Source organism: Buteo buteo, chromosome Z, assembly GCF_964188355.1.
Source record: "Buteo buteo chromosome Z, bButBut1.hap1.1, whole genome shotgun sequence".
NCBI classification, from domain to species: Eukaryota; Metazoa; Chordata; class Aves; order Accipitriformes; family Accipitridae; genus Buteo; species Buteo buteo.
Window position 1 is genome coordinate 15201318 of NC_134204.1, and position 20017 is coordinate 15221334.

The 20017-nt window shown below is 40.5% G+C and overlaps 1 protein-coding gene across 1 annotated transcript in view; it reads right to left on the reverse strand.

Moving 5' to 3' along the window:
• The window catches only part of RICTOR (RPTOR independent companion of MTOR complex 2), an 88270-nt gene extending 69536 nt beyond the window's left edge, over window positions 1–18734 (reverse strand). The window contains exons 1-2 of the mRNA XM_075021884.1: window positions 18596–18734; window positions 18387–18434 (exon numbers count right to left, since the gene is read on the reverse strand). Coding sequence (XP_074877985.1) covers window positions 18387–18434; window positions 18596–18644 — 97 coding nt within the window. The 5' untranslated portion in view covers window positions 18645–18734. The remainder of the gene's footprint in view (window positions 1–18386; window positions 18435–18595) is intronic.
• Window positions 18735–20017: the final 1283 nt, after the last annotated feature.

The following is a 20017-nucleotide window of genomic DNA, read 5'->3' on the forward strand; positions in this document are numbered from 1 at the left end:
CTCTAGAATAAATGCTAAAGCCCATGGAGGAGCAAGACTCCTATTTTAAAGCAGATTTTAATCCACATCTTAAATTTACAATTGACAAAGAAAAACATTTAGTGTCTGAAACTCCAATCCTAACACCTTGTAACTGAACAGCTTTATCCTTAATGCCCTTGTAATTTAAAGACAAGAAGTAAACTTAAAGACAGCAGTAAAAAGATAGCACGTTACTGCCATACCACGACTTCTTTGTCCCCTCCAGACAAAGGGTTGGTGGGATTTTCGGAAGATGGGACTCTTTTCTGCTCTCCATATTAATCCCTGTCCACAATCACCCTAAACATACTTGAGGGCTAGGACTTTCAGTCACAAAGGAAGTTAACTACAAGGTAAACAGGGAGACTAAGTATGCCTTCTCCTTTCTTCCTAATGGTCCACCATCCCAGCAAAAAACCCCTAAACCTCACAAACCAGGATTCAGACACCAATTGATGACCCTACATTCTTCTGGGAGATGGAAAAGGACTACCAAACACGGTGAGAAGAGACAATATTGCCCCACCTTGCAGAATAAGGTTGGGAGTTGAGGCAGAGTGGGACAAGCAGCACAGAGTGGGGCTGGGCGCAGAGAGCTGCACGCAGAGCTACTGTACCAGAAACTGCAGTAAGCTCTGTACATGGTGGCATTGCAGCAGGACAGTTTTCAAAGGGAGATGCTTGACTGCAGGACTCTCGTGCAGTCTGATTAGACACTGTGTAATAGGTACTACAACAATACTATCAACAGCACTGTAGTTTGAAATAAATGAAATAGCAAGGCTATACTGGGGATGTGAACTGTTAGAAAGTATTACATTACCAAAAAAGAAAAAAATGCATTACATAAAATGAAGTCTTTAGAAAAAGCCTGAGAAGTCCAAACCCCAGACATATGGAAAGCAGCAAGAAGGCTTTTGTGTGTGGTGCCCCACACTCACTTCAGTAAAAGAAACCTGCTTCCCACTGCAGTACAAACATCTACAGCTGAATTTGTGGCATACAGTCTTTTACTTCCCTGTTCATCCTGAAAGGATATTTGTATATTTTTCATTATACAAAGGAAATCAAAAGTTTCAGAGATGTAAAGAAAGCACCTTCTTCACCACCTCTCCACAAGCCAAGCTGAGTTTATCACCTTCTATAGTTTAAAAACTTTAAGAGCAACAAATTTGAAAAAGCAGACATAACTAGCAAGCTCATCAGGATATATCCAGAGCATATTTGGAAAGACAAGACCCTGTACTTGCACTACCATCAGGAATACAAGACAGTATTTAAAGATTGACACCTACAGGTAGACATCTCAATTAAGGTGTGTAAGTCAATGGAGATCTCATCTGTGAGCCAATGAAGTCAAAAACAGTTAACCTGACCAGCTGCAAGATGCCTACTCAAGGGTAAGGTGAATCAATTGTACTGACTATACTGCCTATAATGAAACTATAACACATGTACAGACATGCTACTGCCATACCACATAATTGTGATTTTTTTTCAGACAAAGGATCAGTGAGATGTTGGGAAAACAAGACAGGCTCCTAAATGTGGGCATTGATCTCAGTCACACCAGCTTGGTGTGAAATAACCTTTTCCACAAACCTAAGTCACAGCAATAAGCAAAGTCAGCTTTGAATAGACAGCCACAAGTACAGACAGAGCTACCCTGCATTACAGAACTGTATGCATAGCAAAAATCAAACATACAATAACTCTGAATTTAAACTGGAACATGTGCATGCATCTCTTTGAACCCACCCCCAACCAAGCAAAAAAAAAAATTTGACATGATCACAGAAATTAGAGACAGTGAAAATCTTAGTAGATCCATCCCAAGTTTAGGATTCCTCTGTACAGTTTACTTTTCCAGGGCTTAACTCAGTTTGAGAGGTTTGCAATAGCACAAGCCATAGAAACAAGAGAAACACTGAAGACAAGTAGGCTGGGATAGTTATAGCACTACAAATAGTTTACATCATAGCCCCTAATTTCAAGGGAACATAATAGGAGAGGAAAAAAACTTCCTCGTAATTTGGTTTCTCTGAAAATACAGTTTGGCTGATTTCTACACTTTGGCCTGCCTTGGGTGGGAATTTCCCCGACTCACACCTCTTTTGGACCTGTAACACACTCCATTACACCACAAGAAAGAGCCCAGGTGAGCAGCCTTAGAGCTCTTCAAAATGTTATACTTCAATTCCCTGGAAAACAAGCAGCAACAATAACTTTCCAAAATGACTGGAAATATGCTTGTAAGTTTTAATTTTGAAAGTGCAGATGGCTACATACTCAAGCTAAACCTCTACCAAAACTAAGCTCACTATATGGACAGGAAAGACCACGAGACTAGCCCAGGAAGCCTCTTGTACATCACTGGTGTCCTGGTTTCAGCTGGGATAGAGTTAACTGTCTTCCTAGTAGCTGGTGCAGTGCTATGTTTTGAGTTCAGTATGTGAAGAATGTTAACACTGATGTTTTCAGTTGTTGCTCAGTAGTGTTTAGACTATAGTCAAGGATTTTTCAGCTTCTCATGCCCAGCCAGGGCACCTGACCCAAACTGGCCAACGGTGTATTCCATACCATGTGACATCCCATCTAGTTTAGGAACTGGGAAGGGGGGGCAGGGATTCGCCGCTCGGGGACTGGTGGGGTGTCGGTCGGCAGGTGGTGAGCAATTGCCCTGCGCATCATTTGTACATTTCAATCCTTTTATTACTACTGTTGTCATTTTATTAGTGTTATCATTATTAGTTTCTTCTTTTCTGTTCTATTAAACCATTCTTATCTCAACCCAGGAGTTTCACTTCTTTTCCTGATTTTCTCCCCCATCCCACTGGATGGGGGGGGAGTGAGTGAGCAGCTGCGTGGTGCTTAGTTGCTGGCTGGGGTTAAACCACAACAACTGGCAATGAACATTTCTATTCAGCTACCTGACAGAGTGGGCACTAACTCAGAAGCGAGCAAGGTGTGCTGTGCAGAAAAGCAGACAATTGGGATGTGAAGAAACCAGGACATGATGATGCTACCAATTCCCATGTTAACAACTCTGTAGCAATGGCAGACCTTTATAACAAGGCTTGCTAATTAAAATCTGCACTAAACCCATTTTACTCATGTATGAAAAACTGCACTTATAGCAACTTTTCCTCACATTGTCCTCTTTCTGCTGAGAAAAACTCTCATTTATAGAGAGACAGAAAAGTTTGAGGAAAACCCATCTTTGTACTGCCTAGTTGAGCAGCCAGGTATTTCCCAGAAGCTTCACTAGCAGACAAGTAATTTGAAGCAAACTGGGGACTCCAGTATGACCTCTAAAACACTGTGAGAAAATTGAGAACATGACAGATATTTCCACTATCAAATTGGTAATATGAATACAGCAAGTTAACTAGTTCACACTTTGGTTATATCAACACTACTGCTGTAGAAAAAAACAAGATAGTAAAGAAATAAATACCCTTAGAAAGAACTAAGATTACAGAAGCCTTTTTGGTCAAGCCTTGTCAGTTCAAGTCTTCTTTTAAAGTTCAGAAGAACCTTCTTGCAAAAAATCTCTTCCACAAAAGTTACCAAAAGAATTTTGTCATACTAACTTCAAGGAAAGACTGGCTGTCCTGTTTTTCCCCTTCTGGAAATGCATCACATATTAGAAAGAAGTAGAAAATTTACTTAGTTACTCAACTGTGAGTCATTTTTATTAAAAATAAAGCCAACAGGGAAAGTAGGCAGGCCTAACAGAACCTCACATGTGGCAGATGTAAAAGAACTTAAACAAAATAACATCACTTCATAAATGGAGAGATAGTCTCTTGCTAGTCTGTCCCTTACATTAAAATAGGCTTGAAAATAGACTAAATACATTCTGGATTCACTACCTAAGCCATGTGGCTTTCCTGTAATCAAAGATCAGATAACAGCACTGTGTTATCTTCCTGTCACAAACTCATGCAACAGCATGGAAGAACATGGATTAATGCAGCAATGGAAAAAACACGGGACAAAATCAGAGACTGAGCTCCCAAAGGAAGAAATATCATGGCCATAACATTTCATTATCAAGCTTAACAGCTCATGTTGGTGTTGACAAGGAGTTTTGGTTTGGGGTTGTTTTTTTTTTTTGGGGGGGGGGGGGGGGGGGTTGTTTTTTTGTCTCTTTTAAAGGACCCCAGTTCAGACCACTGCTGCAGAGATTTCTTTGTTCTGATTAACCTTTACTCTAGCTCTTCATAAGTTCTTGCTTTTCTATCCAAAAAAGAAGACAAGCACGAGAAGCTACTTGGTATAACTTCAAGACCCCTCAAAAGTCTATTCTTTCCTGACTTACCTCATTTATTACTGAGATGCTGACTTATATTAGGAAAAATTTCTTCACCAAAAGGGTTGTCAAGCATTGTAACAGGCTGCTCAGGGAAGTGGTTGAGTCACCATCCCTGGAGGTATTTAAAAGACATGTAGACGTGGCTCTTCAGGACATGGTTTAGTGGTGGACTTGGTAGTGTTAGGTTTACGGTTGGACTCGAAGATCTTAAGGGCCTTTTCCAACATAAATGATTCTACCATCTCAAGCTGGTCCATAGTGACAACCAAGTATCTTCACATTCTTTCCCATGGTGATTCTGAGGGTGGAGTTGCGCAAAATGACTGAGCTGATCTTACAGCTTTCTCCTGCCAAAAGATGTATAAACCCCTCCCTTACTTTCCTCCCCGCTACCCCATCCCACTATATGATACACCCTATCCTTTACACTACTCTGGCACCCATCAAGTTCACATTAAAACAATTCTGCTAACTAACTCAGCAGAATACTTTTCATTCTTTTGGTTATGTTACTTTTCTGCTGGGTTACCAAGTCAAACTAAATACTGAAGTCTTACAAAAATCCATGCAGAAATGGCTGTGCCACTGAGCCATTCACAGGTAGAGTGGTGGAAGCAGGACATACCCCTTCCAGAAGGGACTCATTAGAAAAAAAAAGTCAGACCATCTTTTTTTTTTACCTGCACTTTTACACTTGGCAAATTGTCCCAATTAACGTACACAAAGCCACTTTGCCTCAAATCTCATCAAAAACTTGTTGATATACAAAAAAATTTCAAGCCAGCACACTTGTGTTCTGCAACAATAGCTTTGGTTGATTATCATTACTGTCTGATTTTCTGTGTATCTGTCTTCTTTTTTTGGATAGCAAGCATTTTGAAGTAGCAGATACCTTTGTTCTGTCTACTTCTGTTACACCAAACAGTTTCTCACCCGCAACTGTCTGCACTGATAACACCCAGTACATATAACAATAATCTTTAGCGCAGAGCAAAACTGGTGTTTTTAAAACCCTAGCCTCAAGAATGCTGTAATTCTCTACACCTTAAAGTAATTCATAGATGCATGTATATTAAAAATCTTCAAAGTTGGGGTGGTGTTTGTTTTTAGACTCTCATGGCCTTTTCAGGCTTGACTCACTTTTTCACCCCTTCAGGACTGTGACATTGTTTTTCCCCAGTGAGAACCATGATGCATTCTGACAGATCCCATTCTCTAGAGAGAAAGAACACCGCAGAGCTCCAGCTACACAAACCTGCTAGTGCTCCATCTAATGCTGGGATGAAACAGGACCAGCAATAGCTATATTAGCACAACTGACAACTCCTTTCCCCTGACAGATTTAGCAGCATTGTTTGACCACATTCAGTACACTAGCAGCACGCCAGTTTGCTATTCTGTTATGCACATGTGAATAAAAAGCAAACAAAAACAATGGTAGGCTTTAGCACACAAATAATTCAGTAACTCTGAAGTCAGGCATAATGAGTTAAACTGAGGAGCGTGTATTTTATATGCTTCACTTAGTAGATGCTAGGACAGTACATGTACACAGCAATCAGTGTACGCACACAGTAGTAAACTCTCAAGTGAGACACTGCACCAGCAGCTCCTATCACGCCTACTAGAATCATAGTGCAAAAAAGTGAAATAAGAGACTAAATACGCCTAAAGACTTCTCCTAAAGAATGAAACTGTACTTCAATACAGTCAAGCATTTCATCCTTGACTAAGAACACAGGAAATGCCTTCCTCTTACTAAAGGAAAGAATCACAATATAAATTGATGATTCTGGTGAATTCACTGTACACCTCCACATTTATCAGAGATTTTTTAAAGTTTAAGTGCTATGCAACTGTATAATGCAAAGCTGCTCTTAGTGGCCTGTTAAAACTACATGCTGACAAAACAAAGAAGTTGAGTGAAACACACCCCAACTAGAAACATTAATGCACTGTTCTCCATTTCCACTGACATAGTTATCAAATATCAGTTATCACAAGCAACAAAACATTAGAAATCAAGTTACTTGAAGGTGTCTTTGTAAGCCTAGATGACAGCCTGCTGAAACACTTTTTATCAACACCTTTAATAATGAAATGAAACACCAATGAGAAGGCATATCCTGCCATTAACAACTTGCTGGGGAAAAAAAATGAGGACAATTATGTAATCTCTCATAACATGAAGTATTCTTGATTTACATCTAATTCAAAATGTGGAAACTGCACAGAAGAAAAAGAACCAGGTTCTAAGAACAACAGAAGAGAAACCTACATAAAAAAGCAAACTGCATGACACAGAGATCACTCCTGAATTATTTATATTGACACATCAACTCCTCTTTGCCAGATTGAAAAGAATTAGCACATGAACAGTTTACATTCAGCCTATGATTTTCATAAACACAGTAATATATGTTTAGACTGAAAGTATGTCTCAATTTATAAAGTAAAAACAGAAATACTTGTTCACTTGTAGTATCAATTTTAGGTAGTAACTGTTATGTTGAAAAATGTACTGAATACAAAGCCAGATAGAGATCCTCTACAATCATTGTTAAAATTATGTTATCACACTTGATTCAGTAAGGTGCAAAGTATTTTGCACGAGTATACTGTGCTGTATTAAGTTTTTCCAAATAATTCTCATAAATTTTAGATTAAAAACCCCACAATGTATAACAAATCTTAACAATTGAGAGCATCACCCTGAAAAGTAGAGGCGATTTCTGCAGAATGTACCTAAAGATTTATTTACTTTGATTCCTATAGCTTCCATAGGTGAACTATATATAAATCACTTTATTTTGAATACAGAGAAGTTCCAGTAACTCCTGTTCATGAAAGTAGAAGAAAATAAAAGCTAAGAACTCATTACTATTTTCACTCTTGCAGCTTAATAAAACTATGAATAGATGGAAGTGGCTCAGTAATATGAAAAAAGCACACCTCCTCTCTTTCATGGCAGTCAGCAAAGAAAGTAAAAGAATTGTTCTTCCTACATCAATCAGGTAGAAATTAACCTTCACATTTATAAAAATGTCTATTAAGTAGAAAGCAGTGCAAAAGACAGCATTTCCAAGGTAGGATGCAGAAATCACTAGAACCTCAGATAAGAAGAAAGTCTTGTATTGGGATTACACTTATGAGTCTAATCCTTCATATTTAGCTCTGTATATCTAGACTTGCACTATGTCCTTCTGTAAGTAAACAGGAAAGTAAAGTTTAAATGCCTACTGTGACTGTATACATTTCTCTTTTGCAAGTGGGCATAAAATCCTGTAAATTAAAGGATTTTTTTTTAATATTACTAAGTATGGATAAAGGTGGCAGGAAATATACATTCTGGTGTTGCAGTCAGCTTGAAGCAGTGACAGCAGTTCAAAAATGGACCACTTTCTAAACTACTGTCTTATAATATTACTTCTAACCAAGACACAGATTCTATTTGTAAAAAAAAATCCTAACATCCTCACCCTCGGAATTATGTTAATTATTCCCAATGTGTTATCTTGTATGCCAAATTTATAGACAGCTTTGCTTTACTGTTAAAACTTCTGCAAAACAGGTTTTATAGTTGAACCGTTAACAGCTTTTCTAGTACCTAAAGCTACAGTATTACTACTTAAACAGAAGCACAGAACAAAGCTGAAGATTGGCCACAAATTATTTTGGATTGCTAGAGACAAACTTAAAATATCTTTAACCTTTGAACACAGAAGGACAAATCTGAAGGACCATTCCAAAGGATAGCTACAACGTTGATTTGAAAATTAATTACCTATAGCTTTTGATAAACAAACTATTCTTTAAATGCTTACTTAAAAACAAACTACTGTCCTGCATGAGTTTCCTCAAAGACCAATTATGAAAATAATATTAAAGTTAGGACTACATAAGGTACCAAGGTAGGTTTTTTTTAAAAAAAACACCCTGTTGGTCTTTAAGTAACTTGTCTATTCAGAGAGAACAAACATTTGATTTAGTCCTCCATTAAAATTTACAGTTAGGTCCTCAACTCTCAGGAAGACGTGATGTTAATGCCAAGAATCTCAGCAATCATTCTTGGTATATACCGTCTTTGTGTATTACATACTTATTCTGCGCCCCCCGCCCCCATGAAAAACATAATGCCATCTTTCTAAAATATTAGATACACAACTGTAACTACTGCACACTATCACAACTAAAACCAAGCCCAGATTATAGTCTCCTAACAAAATTTCTCATTACCACTTAAAAGCAAAACAGAAGTATAAATTATTCCAGTATACATAGTTAAACTCTAGAAGAACTTGCTCTAAAACTTTCAAAAATTTAGTTGTTTAAAAGAAAAAGGAGGGGAAAAAAGACAACAAAAAGAACATAAACAAAGGCACAAAACACTGGAGGCTGGGGAACACTCCATTGTGGCGTGACTACACATTTCTTTGCCCTGTTGTTCTATGCTCCTCTGCATCAATTATCAGCTACTGTCAAAGACAGGACATAAGGCTGGAGGATAAGCCATTCCCAGATTCACAACATTGGTTATGTTGGTATACAAATCAAATTAATACTTTCCAGAACATCAACTACAAATTTCAATAGTAATATGAGTTTATTGTAAAGGTTAGAAAATTATCTTCAATCCCTCCAACCCTTTTTCTTCTTTTCTGCCACCAATTCTAGAAACCGGAAATTCAAGGCAGTCACAATTTTTAGTTGCTTTAACAAAAGATATACTGTGACTGCTTCACATCAGGCAAGTCTCCTTTCAAAACTACTCAAAAGAATTCTGATCATGTATTTCTCCGAATATTATCAAACTGACAAGCAAGTTAATAATAATATCACTGACATCAGAAGAAAATTTGTGAAAGGGAGAAATATGATCGTATTCAAGAATATTTTCCCAATGAACATTCTAATTCTTCTCTGCATCATTTTAATTTGTTCAGGAACCCAAAAATGTATTGTCCAGTTAAATGGCCCTTCGTGATAAACTCTAAGCTGTCAGGAGCCAGCCACTGTCCCCAGAAACACTCTGTTACACAGGGTGTCATGTAAGAAAAAGCCTAGCAACACAGCAGATGTAAGATCCCCTGGTTTGCCAATGAAGACATGAAGGGCAATTTGGCAAGACATGGAAAGAGCAAGTAGTTAACAACCTCAAATTCAAACATTACTAGAGGTACACAACCAGAAACTACATGTAATTCATAAACAGCACTAATGGAAGCAGGAAACCTTTAAAATGTGGCAAATCTGCAATGTGATAACTGCACCCCTTAAAATGCTATAACCAGAAGATTTCAGAATAGTGCACAGATTTAAGATGTTTGGAAACTCCAGTCCCTCATACTAGGGACAGGGCAAGTCTCATCCATCCATAGCTGTGACTGTTCAAGACATTTACTCTTTCTCCTGAAAACATCATTCTCAGAGAAGAGACAGGAAGCACCATACTTATAAACTTCACAATATGATCTAAGTACAATTCTTTAAACACAGAAGACACCCAATTCCTTGGTCGATTTAAACTTAGAAAAATCTATCCCACTGAAGTAACAGGCTGACCTAAAAAGCTGAGCTGGAAACACCACATTTATAGGAACAGTAAGTTGTTTTTTTGTTTGGTTTTTTTTTCATTTAATAAAAAAAAAACCCAACCTGTAAGTCTACCCATGAGAATCACACATGGTTTGCATAAAGGAGATAAACACATTCTAAATTATCTAGATATGAGGTTGCTAAAGGTGAATTCTGACTTCAATGATGCTCAGAAGGTAAAAAAGGAAAAATATTACTTACAGATTTAATCAGTTTTTTTAAAAACAGTAATTTTCAGGCAACAGCTGTTCTTGATAGTCCTCTATTTTTATGAAATAATTATTTTTAAAAATATATATAGTTTTATTTGTAGTCTGTGTACACCTGAAGCAGGAAACCAATCTTTCACACAGCTAAAAAAACAAAATCCCTGTATTGATCACCACACATGTTTACATGAAGAGATTAATGAAAATATTCTTTGTTACTCTTTTATAATTACTATGTATTTTTCCATAAATCAAGTTCATACTGTTTTGCTTTAAATACTTTACTTCTATGCACAAGTATCTCCTACTAATCACTCTGTAGTCTTAAATCAGCAGCTGTAGTTCATTTCACAATGAATAAAATTTATGCAAATGGGGTACAGATGTACATCTTTCATTTTAACCAAACAAATGCTAGCTAACAGTAGCCATTTCAAGTACGGGTAACTGCCCTAGCTCATCTTAACCATTTTGCCATCCCTTTGGTCGTAGACTCACACAGTTACTCAAAGTATCACTGATAAACAGCATGAAATATTGTTAACTATGCATTTCTCCAACTGAAAAGGAATTCAAAATCTTTGTGCTTTTCATTTTACATCTCAGACTATTAAGCGTATTTAATTTATACTAAATAAATAATTTTAAAAGTAGCTTTCTGAAATGTTTGACCTACATGAACAAATGGTCAGATGTAGCCAAAATCATAGCAAAAAGTAGCACTTGGACTAAAATGAGTTTAGAGAAGAACAAACCCAGTAAATTTAGAAACAAAATCTCCCCTTTTAGGAACACTTTCCTAAAGGCTCTATCACTCAGACTAATTTATTAATGAACAATATTGATTCCAAGGATATTGCTGTTCAGATAGAATTGGGAGAAGAGGCTTCCTCATAATATTTAGTTACCCAAACCTATTTAGGCCCCTATTGAGATGCAGCTTGCTATGCTCTGATAAATGTAACAGAACCATTAAGAACGTGAGTCCTACAGAGCTTTCAAGTATGTGATAATAGTAAAATTCATCACACAACTAAGAAAACACAACTGTAAATAGGGGGTTTTGTTCTTTGGGGTTGAGGGTTTTTTTATTGGGTTTTGTGCTGGTTTTTTTACTCCATTTTCTCACTTACACAGCTTTACCAACGTTCCTCCTCTTCACCAGATGCAAGAATTTGGTGAATACATTCTTCGCTAATCATGCTCTGAATTTTTGCTAAGTCCTGCTTTTTTCCTGATGCATTCTACCCAAATTTTCCATCACCACAACAGATGGTTGGCAAATGAAAAAAATATTTTCTGCAGTATACATGAATACACTAATACTACAGATTTTTAAACAAGAATAAAGCAAGATATATTTTATTGTGAGATTGAAAGTTACGAGTGCTCCAGTTAAAACAATTTGTCCAGTATCAGCCAGCACTTCTGTAGCAGTGTTGTTAGCACCTTCCCTTCTGTATCAGAACTCATCACAGGAGTGTTGCTCAGTGTGCAAATTCACCTGCACTACAGCATAAGCATCTGCCTACCTGCACACAGTTAAAAACACTTTCAATAAAATACAAATCTCTTATTTTATCTAACCTTTTGTGTAGTTATCAAAGCCTCAAGTCACATGCTTATGTCTTAGATGTAAGAAGGTAGCTGGTTTTCAGGTAGATGGTTTGTGTCATTTATTATTTAAAAAGTCTTAGGCAGGAGTCTCAATTACTATGAAAGATAAAAAGCTTACCTGACTTTTCAGTACATTCCCCCCAACTAGTCAGCCATCACTTCAACATCAACTCTCAAGCCATCCGGTAACACTCCTGAACACTGTTCTTTTCTGCAGTGTTTGTATGGAAATAAAGAGTTGGAAAACAACAGGTTTTCACCATAACTGACTGTTTCACTTCTTCCCACTTTAAAGAGAAAAACTCTATCTGATGTTGAACATCTCTATGTTATTAGGGCAAAACTTCCGAGATTGCTAGGTAATTGGTAAAGTATGCATGACTGGGCAAGTAAGTGATGTATTTCATCCTGGGAAAGCTATCGTTGACATAGCTTCCTTATTTACTGTAATTATGATAAGAGCTGTGTTTCTTTACACAGCATCTACACTGGATAGGCTCTGACAAAAAAAAAATCCTGAAACTAAGCATTGCATTAATCTCAAAGGCAGGGGGGAGGAAACCTGAAGAACATTTATGACAAAGACTAAAACATTCATACCAAGGCAGAGACTAGAGATTTTGGTACTTCAACAGTTTGCAAGATTCAAATGACCAGGGAGAGGGGAAGCAGAATTCTATAATGTTGTCGAAACACAGCATTGCTTAAACACCTAAGAAGCTATTTATATGGATCCAAATTGCAGAACAATCTCTTTTGTCAAATATAAATAGAAACCACAAGATATTAGAACAGTCATTTTATTCTCTGCACTTCAGAAGAAAAGTGCTGACATTTGTTGACCAATCTGAACCACAGCAGTAAAAACAAAGAACCCACCCACAAAAACAAATTTAGAGATGCTGTACACAGAAACTTTAAAGACAGATACGAACGCAGATCTTGAAAGACATGGTAGTGCTCAGCTCCTACAGACACCTTAATGCTAGGTAAGCAAGTCATAAGGTTTTAAAGTTGCCTTTTGTTAAGATTTTTCCTTCATTAAAAATGTTGTTCCTGTTTTCAAGAAATGAAAAGTGAAAATACTGTAAGCACACACCATTTTAGTAGCTCTGAGAAGTCTTAAGATTGTAAAAGCAGTAATACCTTAGGAAGCAAAGCCAAAGGTACACAAGTGTTACTAATCTAACCAGGCCAGTACACTATACAATTCCAAAACAACGGCCAACTAAAGCACAAGTGCAGACACAAAGCTAAGAGTATGCCTTAATTTTGGAGTGCATACACTCAGCACCTCTAACTCGCTCACTTTTAAAACCTACTTAAAAGGTTACATGTTGACCAAAAAGTTAACAGGCCACCATCATTGATAACTTCCCCTTCAGCCTCCCTACATAAAAAAAATATACAAGAATAACGCAGCAGAAAATTCCTCAGACAGCGAGACAAGATCTCTCTCAAGCCATTTTTCAAGTTGCCCCTTCATATCTCAGAAGAACTGAAAAAAACATGTTACTAATTACCTTCTTGCTCCTACTGTGGCTTCTGTTATAGATTGACAAACAAGGGGGCAAAAAACCCAGCTACCACTCTATGTGATCTGCTCTAACACAAGCATCCTGCTATAGTTACCCATCACAATGATGGCATACCACAAAGCGAGGGGAAAAGGTGCCCACGCATTTTATTTATTTTGGTATTTTTAAAATACTGTTTCTACAGTGTGATGGAGCCCCACTTCTTTATATTTTCAAGCCAGACCATGTATTGCAGGAGTACGCAAAGAAGAACTTAAAAGGCTTTCTGTAACAGTCTTGCCATTAGTGTTGAAGAACTACCTTTGAGCCACCAAGAAAGTACACACCAGCTACCATCTCTGCACTGGTTCCCTACTGCCTTGCTGGAAGCACTCCCAAAGAGGTTTTTTTTTCCCCCTTCCCCATTACTTGAGCTCTCAGTATCAGACAGGTGCACAACATCCCTCCCTGCTTCTTTCATATTGATGAAGGAAGTTAGAAACAGCACGGTCATCAAATCTCAAGCTGAATTTGGAAACAAAATTCATCCAGCCTTCTTTGACTATCCCGCAAATAACCCTTAAAAATGCCTGACATTTTTGTGGGCTGTAAACTGCAAATAGCATCCTGAGATGTTTGCCCTGCATGCAATGCATAACGATTTGCCATGTGGGCACATGGAATCAAATACAATATGGTTTAAAGTGATGCAAGCACAGTAAAAAAAGTAATACAGTTCAGATCTCGTGAAGTCAAATGGAACTTCTGCATCTTTTATTTTTACCTACGTGACAGAAGAAAATGATGGACAATGGAGGCAAAGGAAAAAAGGAAATTTTTTCAGGTAACACTAGCCAGTTCTGTGAAACTCACTCTCAGGGAGAAAAAAGCACCAGTTTTCTCAGCTACTTTATTCATATCTGCCTCGTGGTGTAGCTAGAGGACTCAACATTTACAAAATAGAATTGCCTGTACAAGAAAAGCTGCTAAATCAAAGTAGGATCTCATAATGCACGTTTATGAATAATAAATGAAAGTACTGATGTTGGAGATAGGTACATTTCAGTTAATTAAAGAGTACAGTATCAGAAAGCAAAGACTGATACCCTCAAAAAGGAGGAAATGAAGACCTACAGGCATGAACTGCACTTGACCATCAGCAGTTGACACTTCTGTATCTCTCCAAAGCTTCAGCAAGCAAACAAGCTCTGAAAAGTTCCTAATATCCATTGCAGGCTCAGAGCTACAGGAATCCAAGAAAACAGGGATCCCTTGAAGGAAGGACATTTAAAGGAGCCTGACTACAGATAAGGCACTGTGAGACACAGCTCCCAGCTAGGCAAGTTCTAAACTACTTAGGCCTTCACAACCCAAAGGCAATAGATGCCACTCCAACAAAGGAAGAGGTGTTGGCCACCCAACAGGACGAGGCGACTCAGTTACAGAGGTGAGCAAAGAACTAAGCAGCAAACAAAGCATGGATTACACAAGCCTTTTACAATACCCAGAGCTTTGGGAGATATATAAGCTTCTGTAATTCAGCTTGGAATACCTGTAAAACAGTCAGAAATTAAGATGAATTATGCTAAAAGCATATAATACTTGTAGCACAGTTACATACAAAACCATGACCAGACTCAATGCAAGAATTCCTACAAAATGCACTAACCTGGTCAAGAACTCCAATTGTCCGCTCTGGCCTTAAGAAGTTACATGCTTGATTTCAGTAGTCTAATTAAACCAATCTGCCTCATCCCATTGCTAATTCCTTCCAGATGACTGCAATGGGAGTTGCACTGGTGGCGAGTCTGCCCTCCTTTTCCACTTCTATTCTATTCTGAGCAGGTAATATAAACAGAAGGCCAAAAGCTGAGTACTCTGAATCCCAATTATTAATTGCAATTTTGTAATCAACAGAAGATACAACATATGACCTTAAGTGGACAAAAGCAATGAGACTTCACCTGTATCTGCAGTTTTTTCTTACTGTACCAACACTATGCCCAACAGTATTTGGGCTGGGGACAATTTTTCCAGAGTTGATCATCCTAATTTTAAGAAAATTATTGTCCCCAAAAAAGATTTACCAGAATCCTCTTAAAAGATGGGGGTACAGCGAGGGCTGAGCGGCCCAGAAGTTTAAGAGGAAAAAAAACCAAAAACAAACCCAAAACAACAAAAAACCAAGCCAGAAACAGCAAACCACAGACTTTACATTAGCATTTTTAACCAGGCTAATCTTGTATATAAAGAGTTCACATACACAAACACACACAATGCACCATCATATAAAATGCATTTCATAAATATTACTATATATCATTTTTAAAAAGGCAGAGCACCAAGAAGCTCCAAAGAGTAAAACCCTACTATACCAGCCATGGTAAAAATACACGAGAACATGGTGTGTTCTGGGAAGACACCAGCAACCCTCAAACTACAGCAACAGAGAAAAGAGCAAACAAAAAGCAGCAGAGAAAGGTAGGTCAGCTCTACAAACAGCAAAACACTCCCCAAGCCTTACTGCACAAAAAGCCAGGAAGAAGTAGGACCCAGTGTAGCAGAAACAGGGCTAGCACCCTCCCTGCATCTATTATTACTTCTGAAATACTTAGTAACAGCACTGGCCTCTTGCATGGAAAGAGCATATAGTCCATAGGCATGGACTAGTGAAGGTCTAACATGTATGTCAAGTCATGTTCATCAAGCCAATGCTATCAGGAACCTGTTGAAAACAAGGCAATACCAATATAATTTCACATATTTGTAATAAAGAGGCCACTGTAACTAGAAGCATATTGCTGAGGCACTGTTTATGGCGATTCTTTACTTTGCCCAAATCAGTTATTTCACATTAATCAACATAAAGTTCAGTTGTCTGGGGAAACAAAAAAATATTAGAATATCTTTTAAGTTACTGAAAACGTGAGCCCTGTGGAAAACTATATGATCCACTCAATAAAGTGAATCAAAACAAGTGTATATTAGTACAGAATTAGGGTAACAATTTAAAATATTTAAACTAATTGCTTATATAACTCTTGTAACAGCTGTAAAAACAAACATTCATTGTGTTCAGTGTGGAAATGAAGTTATCATCTAGCTTAGTTAATGTCTTGCTGAGACTTTTTACTTTTGTTTTCTCTTTAAAATGAAGTTAATACCTACCATGAATAACTATATGATTACTGATCAGTTAGCTGTAGTTTCTCTGACAAAAAACCAAACCCCTCACTTTTTTGATACAGGGTTCACAACTATATTTAAAGCTGCGCTTTTTTTTTTTTTTTAAACAGGGGCTATATACAGTCATAGTGCAAAACATCTTTTTTTTGTTGTATGAAAATTTTTTTTTGCATCTTACCCGAGAGCCTCTTTTACAATATGATACATGTGAAGTAGCTATACTGCTACTACTACAGGTTGCATGGAATCAGTAGGTGGCTGAAAACACCTCATGGCAAAAAACAGTATCATAATGATAGTTGCCCATCGAATTCTGAGTAAAATATTTCAAACAGACCACATCTAAAAATTACCACTCCAGCATTTAAGTTTTGTGTATTGCTCTTTCACATCAAAACACTGCAGTATGCTACACAACATAAAAAAAGTTACTAAACCCATTCATTAAAATCCTGATTCTGTAAGTTTCATGAACAGGTAACACTGCTTACAGTAGTATTTGTGTCACATGCTTGAACTGTTAAGGCCTCTGTCCCATATTTTGTTGGCAAAAGTTTCACTTGTTTTAATTTTAAACAGTGCTACACTAAAGCAATCATGTCCATTTGGTGATAGGGTGGGAAGAGACATAAGAGCCTGTTTCTTTAAACTAAAAAAAACCTCACTGCTTTTCCCATGAACTAAAATACACTTGTAAATATGACATGTATACACAGAGCTAACTTTCAGCCCACAGTAAAACTGCTTAATAGAAAAATTCTAAACACAGATCATACTGGGGGAAAAAACAATTAGAGGTGGAATTGCTGATACAGCCTCTCACTAAGCTGAAAACCTTATGGATGCTGCTAATATTTGTACTTCCTTTACATTTCATAGCCCACTTTTATCTCATTGATTCTGTCATCTGCCTGCCTACTTCCTCATAAAGCAGATCTATTCAGGATAGAAGCAGTCCTGGATCTCCTGAAGCAGAGCAGTTATACTACAAGCATCAGCTTCATTCCCTCCCCTAGACCAAGACCTTCTGCCCCAGGGAAGATCATTGCTTCCAGTGGGCCAGTTTGTTTTCTGCATTTTATTCGGCCCTTTGGGAGAGTCTACCCCTTACCTTAGCCCTCAGCAAGGCAAGATGAGCTACACACTTGGGTAGGGAACGAGTTCCTATTCGTCCAAGACAAAATTAGTTAGTGTGTATTGGATGTTACCTTTACTTCCTTCCTCTTATTCCCGACCCCCCCCCCCATACATCCGAGAGCAGTGGAGGATGTTTGGAGCAATTTAACAAGTAAACGGGAGATGAGTGCCTCCTGGTCGTACAGCAAGAGGCTCACGGGAAGCACCGTGGCCAGCCTGCCGAGGGCTGGCAGGGATGCACGACAAGGGACGGAGGCAGGACCGGTCGCCACTGCCGAGGTGCTCCCCCGAGGCGTGCGGCCCGCCCCGCCGAGCGGAGCGGCGGCCGGAGGGAGCCCCGCCGGCGAGGCCAAGGGGCGCGGCGCGGGCAGCCCCGCTGCCGAACGGACGCTGTAAGCGGCCCCCTCCGAAAACAACCCCAGAAGCGGCCGAGCAGCCTCTGCCCAGACGCAGGGGCCCCCCTCGCCTGTGGCCGTGGCAGGCCAGCCCTGCGGCCCCGGCACGGCGGTGCCCGGGGTGCCCGTGCTGCCCCGCAGCCGGCGCGGGGGGGGGGGCTGAGGGGAGGCTTCCACCTACGGGCAGCTCCGCTCACTACAGGACGCCGGGCAGCCCCACCGGCGGCGGGCACTGGCACCCCGCTGCCTCCTCGCCTCTCCCCCCGCCCACCGAGCCCCCGCGGCCGCCCCGGAGCACCAGGCCGTTCGCCGCCGGCGGCTTCGCTCCGCCGCGGGCGCGCAGCGAGGGGCTGGCGGCGACCCCCCCGCCCCGCCGGCCACCGGCCCGTACCTCGGCTGAGATCGAGGGGGACGTTCTCCTCGCCGCTGTCGTTGCGACCTGCGGGGACGGGGAAAGAGAAGCGCGTTAGGCTGGCGGGGAGGAAGGAGCCGGAGGAGCAGAAAGGGAGGAGAGGAAGGCAGGGGGCGGCTGGGCACCGGCGTGGCGCGACAGCCGGCGCGGGGACAGCCTGCCGCCGCGGCCTGGCCGGGGCCCCTTACCTCGGATGCGGAGGTGCCTCAACGAGCGGGCGCGGAGACTCACCGCCATGTTTACGGCCCCGCAGTCACAACACCGGAAACCTCGCCCGCTCTCGCGAGGAGAAGACCGCGGAGCCGCCGCCGCGGCCGGCACCCCGTCTCCTCCCCTCCCTCCCTCCCTCCCTCCCTGCGCCCAGTCACCGCGCCGCCGCCGGCAGCAGCGGGAGAAGCGCGGGGGCGGCTGGGGCGGCGCGGGAGGAGGCTAAGCGGCCATTGCTCGGCCGTGGGCTCTCTGCCGTGCGGCGTGTGGCGGCTCTGAGGAGGGGGCTTAAGTACTAGAGGGCGGGCGAGGGCCGCCGCTCCTCAGCCTCCCCGGGGCGGTGGGAGAGCTCCGCCTGCCTGGGCGCACACCTCAGTCAGGCTTCCAGCGGCTCGGGGTGTCGAAGAGCGGCCCACCCCGCCGGCCCGGGCCGCTGGAAGCGTGGCTGAGGGAGAAACACCGGTGTCCTGAGAGCCGGGCGGTCCCGAGGGCCGCGTCCGCTGGCGGCGTTCGCCGCGGGGCTTCCCCTCAGGCAGAAAGCTGAGGGGAAAGGAGGGTGGCGGGAGCGCAGGGGTGTCTGAGGGGGCTTCCCCGCTGCGCCAGAAAACGTGGCGAAATGCCTCCTTTTGCTGAAGAGCTTGCCCTGCTGGGAACTGGCTTCCTACATAACTGCTCTGTCACCACATCTGAAGGTTTTGGTCTGTCAAGTGAAATTACTTCTTTTGGTTTTGTTTTTATGAGGTTTGCCCGCTTAGTTTTCCTTTTTTTGAGCTGCGCTTGCCTTGTGATGAGAGGGTAGTTCACGTGGGTAACAGCATGACCATTGGCTTTGTACGCCGGATGTTTTCTGCGCTCTGGTTTTTAGTATGTGAAGTAATTAAAAACAGGAAAAAATACCTTTACATTGCTTTCTTGATTTACACGCAGTGGGTCTCTGCAGTCTCAAGTGTTGATCTACTTCTTACCTTGATAGTTGTTGAGCTTAACTAATAAGTGTGTATATATTAAGAAAAAAAAAAAAGACAACCCGAAGTCCCTCTATTATAAACAGTATACTTATATGTAGTTGCTCTTGTCCTCTTTAGGCAGAAGTTTAAATAAGCACACATCATGTCCTGACACTTCAGGCAGCCATAGACAAGGCAAGTTTTTGCATCCAGGCTTCCCAAATTCTCAGAAACAAAACCAGCAAGTAATAATCAAATTGAAGTGTAGAACTAGCAAGCCGTGCAAAAATAGCTTCACAACCTCACGTAATTGTTTTCCTGTTCTGTAGTCAATTATTTTCCACGCTTGAGTTTTCCCTCCTCTCTCTTGAGGTCTTTCAATTCAGATCCTTTATTACTTATAAAAATCTGGTTTTATTAAGTATTCATGGGCACTAAGTTTCATCTCAAAAATGG